Source organism: Rhinoraja longicauda, chromosome 9 (genome assembly GCF_053455715.1).
Source record: "Rhinoraja longicauda isolate Sanriku21f chromosome 9, sRhiLon1.1, whole genome shotgun sequence".
Lineage (NCBI taxonomy): Eukaryota > Metazoa > Chordata > Chondrichthyes > Rajiformes > Arhynchobatidae > Rhinoraja > Rhinoraja longicauda.
The window spans coordinates 47,651,570-47,667,418 of NC_135961.1; the positions used below are offsets into that span (position 1 = coordinate 47,651,570).

Sequence of the window (15,849 nt, forward strand, 5' to 3'; positions counted from 1 at the left end):
TACTGATGACCAGTTAGAATGTCACTATGTGCAAATACAGGATTGGCATCACATGCTTACATTCTTATTGTTAGGTGTGTCTAGGGGTTCTAGCCACATGCTTACTTTCTAATGAATGGTCTTCAACCTGAAACATTAACTCTCTTTCTCACAGCAGGGATGCTGCCTGACTTCCCTAGTATTTCCATCATTTTCTTAGGCAGTCCTTCAGGATCGAGGATTACTAGCTTTCACTCCAGTTTTGTGGGTCACCTCTGATTTCTGAATTCTCTCTCCATTTAGAAAGTAGTTTATGCCTCCATTCCTTCTACCAAGGTGCATGACTGTATACTTTGCTATGCTGTATTCCATTTGTCACTCGTTTGCCCACTTTCCCGGCCTCCAAGTTCCGCAGCTTCCCTGCTTCCTCAACACTACCTGCACCTCCACCTATCTTCACAACCTCCGCAAACTGGTCATCAAACCTGGTCAACAAAGCCATCAATTCCCTCATCCAGATCATTAACATACAACATTAAAAGTAACGGAACCAACACTGACACCTCCGGAACGCCACTAGTCACTGGCAGCCAACCAGAAAAGGCTTCCTTTATTCCCACTCTTTGCCTTCTGCCAGTCAACCAATCTTCTAACCTTTTCCTTCAGTCATTTGTTCTGCCCAATTCCTTAACAGTAGGTCAGGCTCCTGATCCTTATAGGGCCCTCTACCAATTGCCTGAAGAAACTTTCCTGAACACACTTGACAAATTCTACCCCGTCTAACCCCTTGGAATTCCCAGACGACATTGGGAAAGTTACAATCCTCTACTACGACAACACTTAGTCTTGCAACTTTCTGCAATCTCCTTCCATATGGGATGTGTGCCTTCATTAGCAGGGGCACAGAGTATGAGCAGAGGGAATATGGTATGACTTTTTAAACCATTTTTGTTAGACCCAGCTAGGGTACTGTATGCAGTTCTCATCACCACGCGACAGGGAGGATATAATTGCACTGGAGAGATACAGAGGAGGTTTACCAGGATGTTTCCTGGGACAATTAGCTGGGACATCAGCAACAACAGTGGAACTCACTCTGAAACAAATGCCACTTGTTGCTGAAGGACTATCAACCTGATGAAATATACTTAATGCCCTGTTTGAAAACCCTTGCTCTTCCAGTCCAGGGGGCTGTCAGTGACAAAATGCTGCAGCCTGGTACACCTCAAGGCATAGACCTATGTGCTGAGGTACATGTACCCAGCACAAAAACTGTAAGGGCAAACCTCCTACTAGCTTTACACCGTGTAAAAAACCCTTCAAGGAATGTATGCAAAGGGAAACTGGCATCATACAGATCTGATGAAAATGGAATAATCTGGCTCGCACTAAAAATTATGAGGGATGAATATTCTGTGCGACATACATCTGCATGTTTTATGAATAAAGTAATATTTCAGAGACTTTAAAATGGTTTTCTCTTTGAATGTGTTAGCAGAATAGACAGTGACATCACACACAATGTGGAGGGATCCAGATTGGTTTAGCAGGCCAGAATTTGGTCTTTTTGAAACAATGAGCAGTTCAGTTCAGGATCATTTGGCACTCGCCCCTGTGCGAGGCACAATAAAACGTTCAGAGGATTCCTCAAGTAGGAATTCTCCATTAGTAACCTTTGGTTTGATCAGATGAGGGAGGATGTGAAGGTCATTCCTCATTCCATGTTATCTCTGGCCAATTTTGTGCAATTATTTTGCTCGCTCAGCAGTTAATGAATACATCTTACTATTTGAGCCAAGAAACAAACATGCTTTAAATCTGGTTCTCGTGGCTCAGTGCAGTGTTAACCCTTAAATTCCCTTGAGACATGGCTGTTGCCAGTGAGTGCTTCTGTCTGTTGCTTAACAGTTTTGGTTTTCGTGATTCTGTAAGGATTGAACTGCATGCATTTCATTTATCTGGAGCTTTCAGATCTCTTACACTTCAGCTGTATCATCTCTCAGAAGGTTTACAAGCAGATGAAGCAGCCATCTACATTGGAAATTAAAGAAATTTACAGCAGAGGATGAGAACATTTAGTCCACCATGCCTGTGGTTGCTCTTCGAAACGCTGATTCAACTAATTGCAATCTTCCCACAGCTATGAATTATTCTAAAGATAGACACAAAATGCTGGAGTAACTCAGCGGGACAGGCAGCATCTCTGGAGAGAAGGAATGGGTGACGTTTCAGGTCGAAACCCTTCTTATTCTATCTCCATTACTTAGCCAATTCACTTTCGAAAGTCACTGATGAATCTGTTTGTGGCATCCTCCCAGCTAGTGCAGTCCAGATCAAAACAACATGTTATGTGAACATATTTTCTCTTTTTCTCATCTGAGTCCTTATTTTCCAATTGTAAAACAAGCAAATGCCACGTATGTGCTGTCTGGTTATTGACCTCCACACTGTCAGGATGAATGGCAATTAAGCTATTTGCAATAGTGTGGATTAAAGAGAAATATGTGTTAGCTGGTGAAATCGTGTTACCCTTGCTCAAACTATGCTGTGTTCTTTCACGTCTGAATGTCACCATTGTTTTTTTTCCTTTGTCCATGAGGTAACACTTCCAGAAAAGTGCAGCAATCATTCAGAAATGTGAAGAACACAAAACATTCATTTGTAAAATTAGAACCTCCTTTAATGTGTTTAGTGATGAGACAAGAATGAAATATGAGAAGGGAAAGAATGTAGTGCATGATTTGACTGGATAGCATGCTAACAAAGCTTTTCACTATCTCAGTACATTTGACAATAATAAACCAATACCAATACCAGACAGCTGACATTTCATGTGGTGTCTCATATTCCATGCACATCATAACCAGTGACTTCCTATTGAAATGCTAGCACCATTATAAAAATAAAGACTATACGCAGTAAAATTCCACAAAATCAAAAATCAAAATCAAATCTTCCCTTCCAAATCTTATTATCTTGCATTATCTGCACGTTCAATTGACCCCGATACCCATTTGCCAATCCCAGTAACCCCCTTCTGAAGCCTAAGTGAGAGAGTCATCTTGATGGCAGGGATATTATCCGTGATTTCAGTTGAAGCAATTTCCTATCAGTGTGGTGGCTCTGATTCTTGTCATAATTGTTTTAACAGTCAGTTGAGTTAATGCAGATGGCACTTCATTATTCTCTCAAGTGTCTTTGCAGCCCATTCTTCTGTATATTAGTATTGCAGATCGTGCCTGCAACAGTCCAAGAAGGCTGCTCACCACCACAACCTTAGGCCTTCCAGGGGCAATAACTACCAGACTTTCCAGTGGCGCTGACATCTTGAAAAAGACAATCAGAGAATCAGAAATCAGAATAAATCTAAACTAAATAAAAAGGCTAAGACTTCACTTTCAGAAAAGTAGTTTCTTGAAACAGACTCTCTTTCAATGTAAATGTAAAAAAAGCTGGAAATAACTTAAACAAGGGGTAAGGAGGGCTAAAAGGAGCCAAAGATTGCCTTCTGTGAGTAGGATTGAAGAAAAGCGCATGGCATTTTATCCATACATTAAAAACAAAAGAGAGGGTAAGACCACTAAAAGACAAAGAAAGGAATTTATGCCCAGTGGCGGAGGAAGTAAGTAAGGTACTAAATAAGTACTTTGCATCAGTATTCACCAAGGAGAAGGACATGTAGGATAATGAGATCAGGGAGGGGTGTGCTAATATTCCAAGGCATGTTGATATCAAGAAAGATGAGATATTGGGTCTCTTGAGAAGCATTAAGATTGATGACACCGGGTCCTGTGAGATCTATTCCAGGTTATTGAGAGAAGCAAGAGAGAAAATTGCCGGGGCCTTGACAGAGATCTTTGTATCTTTTGCCACAGGCTAGGCCCCAGAGGACTGCAGTATAGTCTATATGTCCCTTTGTTTAAGAAGTGTAAAAGAATAACTGCAGATGCTGGTACAAATCAAAGGTATTTATTTCACAAAATGCTGGAGTAACTCAGCAGGTCAGGCAGCATCTCAGGAGAGAAGGAATGGGTGACGTTTCGGGTTGAGACCCTTCTTCAGACTGAGAAGCACTACAACCTCACTGACAGCAGGCACACACACACACACACGCACACACACACTGTTTCTACACTAAATTGCAGGAAAAATGTTCCCAATGTTGGGGGAGTCCAAAACCAGGGGCCACTGTCTAAGAATAAAGGGGAGTCCATTAAAAACTGAGATGAGAAAAACCTTTTTCACCCAGAGAGTTGTGAATTTGTGGAATTCTCTGCCACAGAAGATTCACTCAATGAATTTAAAAGAGAGTTAGATAGAACTCTAGGGGCTAGTGGAATCAGGGGATATAGGGAGAAGGCAGGCACGGGTTACTGATTGTAGATGATCAGCCATGATCCCAATGGGCGGCGGTGCTGGCTTGAAGGGCCAAATGCACCTCCTGCACCTATTTTCTATGTTTTCTATGTTTTTCTATGTTAAATTCCAAGCCTGGGACTGGAATGGAAACCTATGGATAACTGATACTTGGATGGCAATAATCCAGCAAATTATTGGCTGGTGAGCCTTGCATCAGAGATGGTGAAAGTATTGAAGAATTCGTAGGGATAGTATTTTTTTGCATTTATGGAATTAAGGAATTATTAGGAATATTCAGCATAACTTTCTATGGGTCGAGGTCATATCTGACAAACTTGAGCGAGTTTTTGGAGAAGGTGACAAAGATGATTGAATGAATGAATGAATGAATGAATGAATGAATGAATGAATGAATACGTTTATTGACCAAGTATGTGTATATACAAGGAATGTGCCTTGGTGCTCTGCTTACAAATGACAACACAAACATACAGTTAACAATTAAGAATAAAGCATAACACATCAAAACAATAAGGATACAACATTACAGTGTAAACATGTGGGTGAAAATAAACCAGAGCAAAAAAGAGACTACAGACTTTGGTTATTGAGTAGAACTATCACTCGTGGAAAAAAAAGTAGTTTTTATGTCTGGCTGTGGCTGCTTTGACAGTCCGGAGTCGCCTTCCAGAGGGAAACATAGAAACATAGAAAATAGGTGCAGGGGTAGGCCATTCGGCCCTTCGAGCATGCACCGCCATTCAATATGATCACAGTAGTGCTTCAAAGGTTTTGTGGCCAGGGTGAGAGAGGTCAGAGATGATCTTGCCCGCTCACTTCCTGGCCCTTGCAGCGTACAGTTCGTCAATGGGGGGAAGGCTGCAGCCAACAGATTTCTCAGCTGATCGAATGAACCGTTGCAGCCTCCGGATGTCGTGCTTGGTGGCTGAGCCAAACCAGACCATGATGGAGAAGGTGAGGACGGACTCAATGATAGCAGTATAGAATTGGACCATCATTGCCTGTGGCAGATTGTGTTTCCTCAGTTGCTGCAGAAAGTACATCCTCTGTAGGGCCTTTTTGACTGTGGGGTCGATGGTGGCCCCCCATTTAAGGTCCCTGGAGAGGGTGGACATTTGATTTTGTATTCATGGGTTATAGTAAAACATTCATCAATGTCCCTCGTTATGGAAGATTGATCCAGAGATTAAGGTAAATGGGATCCGTAGTGATTTGATAAATTGGATTCAAAATTAGCTTGGCCGTAGAAGACAGGAGGTAGTGGTGGAAGGACATTCACCAGGATGTCCCAAACTGAAATGTGCCTGTCCATTCCCTCCAAAGATGCTGTCTGACCCGAGGAGTTCCTCTAGCACTTTGTGTTTTGCTTAAGATTTCAGCATCTGGAGTTTCTTATGTCAAGGAGGATATTACCAGGATTAGAAAATGCTAGCATACGATGAGAAGTTGGACAAACTAGGATTTGCCTTCTGTGGAGGGAGGTAGGTGGAGGGATGACCTGATAGACGTTTATAAAATTATGAGAGACATTCTTTTTTTCTTATGGGAAAATACCAGAGGGCATAGCTTTAAGATGAGAGGGGCAAAGTTTAAAGAAGATTTACAAGGCAAATTTGAAGGCAGAATGTGTGAAAAGGTAGGTGCCTGGAAAATGTAGCCAAGGGAAGTGGTGGAAGTGTTTAGAATAGTTAAGAGTTATTTAGTCAGGGAGTAAAGGGATTTAGAACGTGCAGGCAGATCGGAATAGTTTAACTTGGCAAAATGATTGGCACAGATACTGTGGGTGGAAAGGACTGTGCTCGACTGTGTATGTGTTATGTGTTTTATAACACAAAAGGAAACCATTCAGCCCATTAAGTCTATTCTGGTTCTCAGAGCTATCCATTTTCCCACTGACTTCCCTGTAACCTATTCTATCTCTAATGGCCCCTCATCTACAATGGTGACAACTCAGATTAACCCCACCAGCCTTCCTTTGGGATGAGAGAGGAGATTGGAGCATACCAGTATGGATGTCTCCTCAGTTTTTTCAGCAGTTAAAGGATGTAAAATAACTTGCCATCTGCCTTTTGTTTTTCATGCTACAGCTAACCACCGCAACTCTGGATGGCAAGCTTCAACTCTTCGTACCATAGTGGAAGAGGACCCTGAGGGTACAAGGATGAAGATTGGACACAGCAAGGTGAAGTCATCTCATAAACGGAAAGCAGGAAGGACTTTCCATGGGTGGGTGGGTGGGTGGTTATCTGCAGGAAAGAGGGATGATATTTTGAACCAACTGTAAATGTCCAGGAAATCAGGAGGCAGTTAACAGGAGAATTCAAAAGTTCATGCTGAAATCAGCTGCGCGTACATTAAATTCCCAATCCATCTGGAATAAAGGGCTTCTAGTGAGCAGCTTGCTAAGGAGGTTTTCAGACAGCTGGGTGTTGATCAGTGACTCAGAAGATAAAAGAGAGTGTGTCATGTGTTTCACCTGTGTCAAGCCATCAAGTTGGAGGGGACACAAAATATACATTGCAATGCCAGAAACGAGAATTGCTTTTCTGTGACTCATCTGAAAATTCATTGTCCTAAAACATAAAACTATGTTTAATGATCCATATTCTCTCTGTTTTGGAGCTGTGTCAGTTTGTTGAAACTTTAATGAGGGTAGGACGTAAGTAATATATTCTCCCATCCTTTTACTAAATGATTGTTATAAACTGATGATACTGCAATAATTCTCCTTAGCCTTAAGAGTGAGTCAAATATGTCTTTCTTTCATCACACATTCCCTCAACAAAAATGGGCTTGTGTTGAGAGACATTAATGAAAGGTGTGGCCTTGAATGCTATTTGATGTTCCTGGTAATTGTATTGCATATGTTCCGCATTCACGCCAATCAATATATTTAGAGCAAAAAGTCCATATCATTCTGCAATATATTTGGAGCCTTAAAGAGGCTTGCAGATAATAAATGCGGATAGTTTTTGGTGCTGTTCACATTTGGTGATGACCATGAGGACAGTAAAAGTGATGAATTTCCATGGCTTTCTCACCCACTGCATTCACACATGGGCAGCTTCTTGCAATCATTCCACCCATCTATTTAATACAAGTTCAAACTCTCTGGTCCAACATTCTATGGTCAGGCAATTCCCGTGAATCAGCATGTTTTTAATCTATAGTATAGATCTGTACTAATAATTCTAATTAAGACCCAACTACAAACCAAAATTAACTAAGATCTGCGCTAATCTTTAACTAATTAATCTACCAATGCAATTTTGCAACCTCGGTAGATAGCGATTCAGCCAACAGCGTTTCTGACTTGGGGAAATTTTGAGTTATGGATGCTTGTTGGAACCTTTCAGTCTCCATTTCCCACATCTATCCACCATACTTAGAAAGAACAATTCTCCTGCTCATAGAAAGATGATCAGGGTCGATATCTCGTTGGATCACCAGTCAGGTCCCAAAAGTGCTGTTTTTTGAAAGTTTCAACCTCTATAATCAAATCCCACTGTGTTCACTACGCAAAGCAGTCAATACAATGAATAAACTTCAGCCTGTCTGTTTGGTTAGACTACATCTTGAAACCTTCTCCCACTTTCTCAGGAACCATTCTCACTCACCCCCACGCAGCTGGTGATGGACTCATTCGCATCCCGTCACTTTAGCAAGCTGATAAGCATTGATCACTAGGGTCACAACGTACTGTATTTCTCAATTCGTTTATGAGCATTTGTACACGTTGCCTGTTTTAAATTTCCAAATTATTGCTTTCTTTATTTGATAATATTTTCAGTTTCAACTTCACCAGTTGGAAATTTGTATCTGTTGTTATTTTGTGATATTGCTTCATTGTAACATACTTTGTTAGCCATGTGTTCATGGATTAATAAATACAAACTCCTAGAAAAAGACTCTTTTGACCATTCTGCAAAATCCACCTCTGCAGGTATGGTTTTTACCTCAGCCGTGGTGCTCCATATCCCTTAGTTCCCTTGTCTATGAGTTCCACTGCATAACGGAAGTGATTCTAGTCTTGTGAGTTGCTTCGCTTGTTAACATGCAATCCAGGCTCATTCTGCAAAGACTAACACTTCATTCCTAATCGATTCTGGAATTGAATAAACAGAAAGATTTCAAATCAGTCCAGCGTGCGGTTAGTGGGTTGGATTATTCTGGGAGTCACTGCTCTATTTTCTCAGGTGTGGAGATCTGGATGAGCTGACCCTCCGCACTTGAGAGGTGTCCCACGAGGCAGAGTCACCTCCGAGCGACGGCCTGGCCTCAGCTATCAAAGGCTTTTCTTTAAACAGACATTGAGAATCATCAGAAGCATTTAAAGATATTCAAAAGGCAACATCATTGTACATAAAAGTATCTAAAAAAAATGAAAACTAATTAACTGCAGGTTAAAACACAATAAACAATTTAATTTATAATTAATAATAATTTAATCCACTCTGACGCCTGTCAGTGCTTCATGGTGAGTCTAGTGTTGGAGTGGAAAGTCAAATGTGCCCAAAAGTGACTAACTGGACTTTTCGGACTTCAGCGTTGCCACTGAAACCTGAGAGGTACTGGGTATCGATCATCAGGTGTTCGTAAGTATCTGTTAGTCATGGGCAGCCTCAGTTCAGTCATTGGCGATAGAGTACAAGAACACCAAGAACAGGATTGGTTCACCAGGTCCCTCAAGCCTGGCCTGCCATACAATTTGATCATGAATGATCCATGCTGGCCTCAACTCCTCCAGTGCCAGTTCCCCACAACCCTTCATTCCTTGGTTTTTCAAGTATTTATCTATCCCCACTGTAAATAAACAACATATCTTCCCTTAATTGTCCTATTCCCTTTCACTACTACCTTTCCCCCTCCCCCCCCCCCCCCCACACACACACACACACACTTGAATGGTTCACTGTGCCACAGTGTTACAGACGGTTTGCCTCCCTCCCTTATGCACACATGGAGCAATAACTTTATATCGATTGGACACTGGTAGGGTCTGATCCTCCTCTGGAATGGATCCCTAGATCCCTCCACCTACTTGTGGTGCAATCACACCATCTTGTTCCTGATTATTTTCCAATTTATCGAGTTACTCTCATGGACATGACCAGCTCCTTGAATACCATATCCAGGTAATTCTCCCCCTCCCTACGTGTCACAGTTTTTAGGGCTCAAATTCCAGCTCGTCAACTCTGAGTTGAAGTCCCTCCGGCTTCAGGTATGGCCATGTTCACCACAGTGTGGTTCACTAGTCCCCACGTGAGATGAGCGCAGTAATCCAATGAAACTAGCCCTGCGAGCATGGCAAGGTGTCAGTATGATCACTCAGGGCTGATGTCATGAAGATCCTTTTCATAAGGCGAGTAGAAATCTGGAACTCGGTAAAGCAATGTGGTCCATTGAAAAATCTTGCTTGCAGCAGTATCATACGAACATGGATGCACACAATTCATAAATGTAAATTAGACATGAATTATACATAGATTACAGGGAAACTGTCCAAAAGAAAGAAGAACAAGATATTTATGCAAAAACAATTAAAGCAAAAAATGCACAGCAATACAATTGGTGGACTATGGTGTTCTGTTGTCGGGGTAAAAAAATAAATCAATGAAAACTTAACCTCCTCTTGGGAAATAAGGACCAGCAACCATAACTATATTAGATTTTAAATAGTTATGGAAAAGTATAAAACTCATCCAAAAGTCCTAAATTGGGGCAAGGCCGATTTTGATGGTATTAGACAGGAACTTTGCAGGTAGAGGGATGCCTGCCAAGTGAGAGGGTTTTAGACATAGCCTAACATGAATTCAGGGCCAGCATATTCCTAACAGTGAAGGGCAAAGCTGGCCAGAGTAGGCATCGCTCAATGACAAGAGATATTGAGGTTCTGGTCAAGAAAAAGAAGGAGGCATACATCAGTTATAGCAAGCTGGGATTGTGAATCCCTTGAGCAGCAAATGGGATGTAGGAGTACTCTTGAGGGAAATCAAGAGGACGTAAAGGGGATAAGAGGTAGCTTTGGCAGATTAGGTAATGGAAAATCCAGAGATTCCACCAACAAAAGCTTTTCACTGTGCCTCAGAACACGTGACAATAAACGAAACTAAATTGAACTAAACTAAAACTAAAGTATATTAAGAGAGTAGGGAGAGAATAGGCCCCCTTAAAGATCAATAAAGTCATCTAAGTATGGTGCCTCAAGAGATGGGCGAGGAGTGAAATGAATATTTCTTAACTGTATTTAGCATGGAGAAAGATGTGGACTGATTAGGGATAGTCAGCATGACTTTGTGCAAGGGAATTCCTGTCTCACAAATTGGATTGAGTTTTTGGAAGAAGTGACCAAGAGGATTGATGAGGGCAATTTGGATGTGAATGCAAGGGGCACGATTAGTCAGTTTGTGCACTAAGATTGGTGGTGGAAGTGAAAAAAAAATTTCAGTGAAGAATATTATTATGGGATTTTGATCAGCAGGGCCAAGGAATAGCAGATGGAGGCTAATTCAGATAAATGTTAGATGTTACAGTTTGGGAGGGCAAACCAGGGCAAGGTAAATGCTAGGGCCCTGGGGAGTGTTGTAGAACAGATACCTAGGACTGTAGGTGCATAGTTCCATGAAAGTGGCGACTCAGGTGAATAGGATGGTGAAGAAGATGTTATGCTTCCCGTCGTTGGTCACTGTATTAATTACAAGAATTGGTACGTCATGTTACAGCTAGACTGGATGTTGGTAAGGCCACATTTGTAGTACTGTTTATACTTCTGGTCACCCTGCTATAGGAAGCATGTAATTCAATTGGAAAGGTGCAAAAAATATTTACGAGGATTTTACCCGAGGGTTTGAATTATAAGGAGGAAGTCATGAGGCCAAAGATAAAGTATTTTTCTTAGTGTTTATCTCAGGATAGAGGAGTTTAAAACTAGAGGGCATATGTTTAGGGTGAAAGGGGAGAAATGTGAAAGGGACCCGAGTGCCATTTTTTCATACAGTTGGGGCTGTGTATATGGAACGAACTGCCAGACGAAATGGTAGAGGCAGGTATGCTATAGTTATAACATTTAAAAGACACTTGGAAAGGATATTCACTGGAGTTTAGAAGGATGAGATGGGATCTTACAGAGACGTATAAAATTATGAAAGGACTGGACAAGCTAGATGCAGGAAAAATGTTCCCAATGTTGGGGGAATCCAGAACCAGGGGCCACAGTCCAAGAATAAAGGGGAGGCCATTTAAAACTGAGGTGAGGAAAAAGTTTTTCACCCAGAGAGTTATGAATTTGTGGATTCTCTGCCACAGAAGGTAGTGGAGGCCAATTCACTGGATGAGTTAAAGAGAGTTAGATGGAGCTCTAGGGGCTAATGGAATCAAGGGATATAGGGAGAAGGCAGGCACAGGTTACTGATTGTGGATGATCAGCCATGGTCACAATGAATGGCGGTGCTGGCTCGAAGGGCCAAATGGCCTCCTCCTGCACCTATTTTCTATGTTTCTATGATAAGAAAGGTTTTGAGGGATAAGGGCCAGGTGCAGACAAGTGCGACTAATTTGGTTAGGCAATTTGGTCGGCAGGGATGTGTTGAGCCGAAGGGCCTGTTTCCATGCTGTACAACTCTATCAGTCTATGACTTTATGATTAAATCTCGGTCTTGAATAAATTCAGTGACTGAGCCTCTAGAATTCACCTGGGCAAAGTCACTCAATGATTCACTACCCGAAGGGTTTTTAAAATTTCTTCTCACTCCTTCCTGAATGGCCGATCACTTATTTTCAGACAGTGATCCTTAGTTCTAGACACCCCAGACAGGGGAAATATCATCCCTGCATCTACTCCATGAAGTCCTGTATGAATTGCAATGAGATCATTTTGTAATTCCTCTGAATTCGATCTCTCCTGATAGAACAAACTCCCAATCCTAGGATTCAATCTGGTGAACTTTTGTTGCACTCCCTCTATTGCAAGAATATCCTTTCTCAGATACAAAGACCAACCTGGACATAATATTCCAGATGCGGTCTCGTCAGCGCCCAAAATAATTGCAATAAGATGTTTTGTACTCAAATCCTCTTGTAATAAAGGCTGACATACTGTTTCCCTTCTTAATTGCGTCAGCACCTATGTTATCTGTCAGTGATTCATTCAGAAGATCACACAGGTCTTTTTGAAAATTACATTTTTCAATCTTGTAACTCATTTAAAAATACTCATTTTTTCTTTTTAAACCAAAGCAGATGACCTCATATTTTTCCACATCATGTTCCATCTGCCATATTACTCAGCCTCTCTGTGTCCCCAAATATGTCTGCAGTCTCCTCACAGCCCACACTGCCACTCAGCTTTGTGTCATGTGCATGTTACATTTGATTTATTTGGTCACTCAACCAGGTGATTGATGTAGATTGTAGATTTGTAGGGACTATTGCAACGTTTCTGAAACATTTAGACAGGTACATGGATAGGATAGGTTTCGAGGGATATGGGCTAAACATAGGCAGGTGGGACTAGTTTAGATGGGACATGTTGGTCAGTGTGGGCAAGTTGTGCTGAGGGGCCTGTTTCCATGTTGTACGACTCTATGCAACAGGTGGAATTCCAGCATCGAGCCACTTATGCAGTTAACTGATCACTGCCTTTCAATCCATAATTGACCATTCCTGTTTTCTGTCCATGAACCTGTGCTCAACCTATGCTAATATTTACCCCAAACTGTTTTTCTCGCTAGATTTACTGTTACTACTTTCCATCTCCTGGTGAATTATTGATCTTCCGTTGCTGAATTCATAATTCCTTTCTCTAGCATTACAAGCCTTTGCTCCCTTTAATTTCCTAATCAATCACAGTTTAAAGGGATTTAATCTATATGTCGTGAACTATTGTATCAATTCCTTAACTGTTGGACATTTCTATTTTTAGACATTCCTTCCGCTGTAAGTTGTCAATGTACCATTGCCATTGATGCCTCATACTTTCACAGTTTACTTTGTTTAGATTTAATACCATGGTTTTAGATTGAAACACTGACTTTCATTCATAATGCCGGACCTCCTCAGGTTATGACATGATTTATTTCCCGAGAACTCTTCATAACCTGAATAGTTTGCAAGTCGGAAATGCAGCTGCCCTGCAATGCATTTAAACAAAAACACAGGCTGACCAAGGGCATCGTATAGTTGAACTAGGCTATTGAACTCAACCAGATATTGCTACAGTTCTCAAGTTCTCACAGGGATAGAAGAGATCTGCAGTTCCGCAACATGCAGTAAAGGCTGGGAAAGCACATCTCGGACCCACAGACCCTCAGCATAGGAGCTCCGCAAGACTGCGTACTCTCCCCTCTCCTTTACTCTCTCTACACCAACAACTGCACCTCCACAGACTCTTCTGTCAAGCTCCTCAAGTTTGCGGATGACACAACCCTGATTGGATTGATCCAGGATGGGGAGGAATCTGCCTACAGACGGGAAGTGACACAGCTGGCATCCTGGTGCCATCGCAACAACCTGGAGCTCAATGCTCTTAAGACAGTGGAACTAATTGCAGACTTTCGAAGAGCTCCCCCTCCATTCCCCCCACTCACCATCAACAGCACCACAGTCACATCTGTGGAGTCATTTAAGTTCCTTGGAACCATCATCTCCAGGGACCTTAAATGGGGGGGGGCCACCATCGACTCCACAGTCAAAAAGGCCCAACAGAGGATGTACTTCCTGTGGCAACTGAAGAAACTCAATCCGCCACAGGCAATGATGGTCCAATTCTCTACTGCTATCATTGAGTCCGTCCTCACCTTCTCCATCATGGTCTGGTTTGGCTCAGCCACCATCCGGAGGCTGCAACGGATCGTTCACACAGCTGAGAAGGTTGTTGGCTGCAACCTTCCCCCATTGCAAGGGCCAGGAAGCGAGCGGGCAAGATCATCTCTGACCCCTCTCACCCTGGCCACAAAATCTTTGAAGCAGTTCCCTCTGGAAGACGACTCCGGACTGACAAAGCAGCCACAGCCAGACTTAAAAACAGTTTTTTTCCATGAGTAGTAGTTCTACTCAATAACCAAAGTCTGTTGTCTCTTTTTTGCTCTGGTTTATTTTCACCCACATGTTTAGACCGTAATGTTGTATCCTTATTGTTTTGATGTGGTTATGCTCTATTCTTAATTGTTAACTGTATGTTTGTGTTGTCATTTGTGAGCGGAGCACCAAGGCACATTCCTTGTAAATGCATACTTGGCCAATATTATTATTCATTATTATCCATTCCGCCGATATCCCAAACACTCATCCATATATGCGAGTTGTACATAATTGATAACCTGGGGAGTACCAGTATAAAATTATTTCATACTATGATCCTGAAATCCATCTTAACTGCCCATTGCTCCTCTGATTTCTATTTCGATAAGTTATGTATCCTGGAGAATTATCAATCTTCAGTCCTCTGCAACTACACCTCTATAAAGGCTATAAAATTCATTTATTTTTATCTATGCCAGTAATTTATCTATCTGGTTACAATTCAGATAGGGAGTCTTCAGGTTTTTTTTAATCATTTTTACCATTTTCCCTCTGAGTCCCATTGGAAGCACATGGTGCTGTGATCAGTTTGCTTATCTTCCTGCAGTCACAATCCCTGCGCTGCTATGTTTGTCAATTTATGCATGAAAACATTTATTTCAGCTTGGTTTGGCTTGGTTTAGTTTAGTTTAGTGATAAAGCATGGAAACAGGCCCTATGACCCACTGAGTCCACCATTGATCACATATTAGCACTAGTTCTATGTAATCCCACTTTTCTACTCCCCACATACGAAGGGCAATTTGTGGAGGCCAAATACCCTATAAACCTGCACATCTTTGAGATGTGGGATGAAACCCATGTGGCTTATTTAGTTAAGATTTAGTTAATTATATATAAAATATATTATTTTAGCATGTAGTGTGCTTCAGCACAGCCTATAAACTAAGGGTGTAGCCCTGATCACCCAATCTACCTCATTACAGTTTTATTTTTATCTCTACTTTCTCTGCAGCTGTAATACTCTAAAACTTTAACACTGCATTTGGCACTCTAGTATTTTTCTCTTTGCACTATCAGTTGTACCGTGTATGGCTTGATTGCACTCATGGATTGTATGTATTTTCACTGTGACACCAAATGCCAAATACTTGCAGATTTATATTCCCAGATTCTAGTTTCTGCGTCAACCAGATTCTAGCTGCTCATATAGGTAAGCTGCAGACTTTTTTTGCAACTTTACCTTTTTTGTTTATCAGAATCAATGGAAATGACAAGATTACACAAATCCAATAGTAAAACTAAATTAAACAAATAGAAATTAAAAATGAAACCACCACTTACTCACCAAATCCCACACTCTGTAGATATTGCTCTCAATCGACAGGTTGTTACAACACAAATGCTCTCAACTCTGGGAGTCAATTGAAATCACAAACTGTGGGACTGTTAGATTATTTCATAGCATAAGGC

The 15,849-nt window shown here is 41.5% G+C and overlaps 1 protein-coding gene across 1 annotated transcript in view; it reads left to right on the forward strand.

Moving 5' to 3' along the window:
* wdr27 (WD repeat domain 27) overlaps window positions 1–6,512 on the forward strand; it is a 326,961-nt gene extending 320,449 nt beyond the window's left edge. Inside the window, 1 exon segment of the mRNA XM_078405889.1 lies at window positions 6,447–6,512. Coding sequence (XP_078262015.1) covers window positions 6,447–6,494 — 48 coding nt within the window. The 3' untranslated portion in view covers window positions 6,495–6,512.
* The last annotated feature ends 9,337 nt before the right edge of the window (window positions 6,513–15,849 follow it).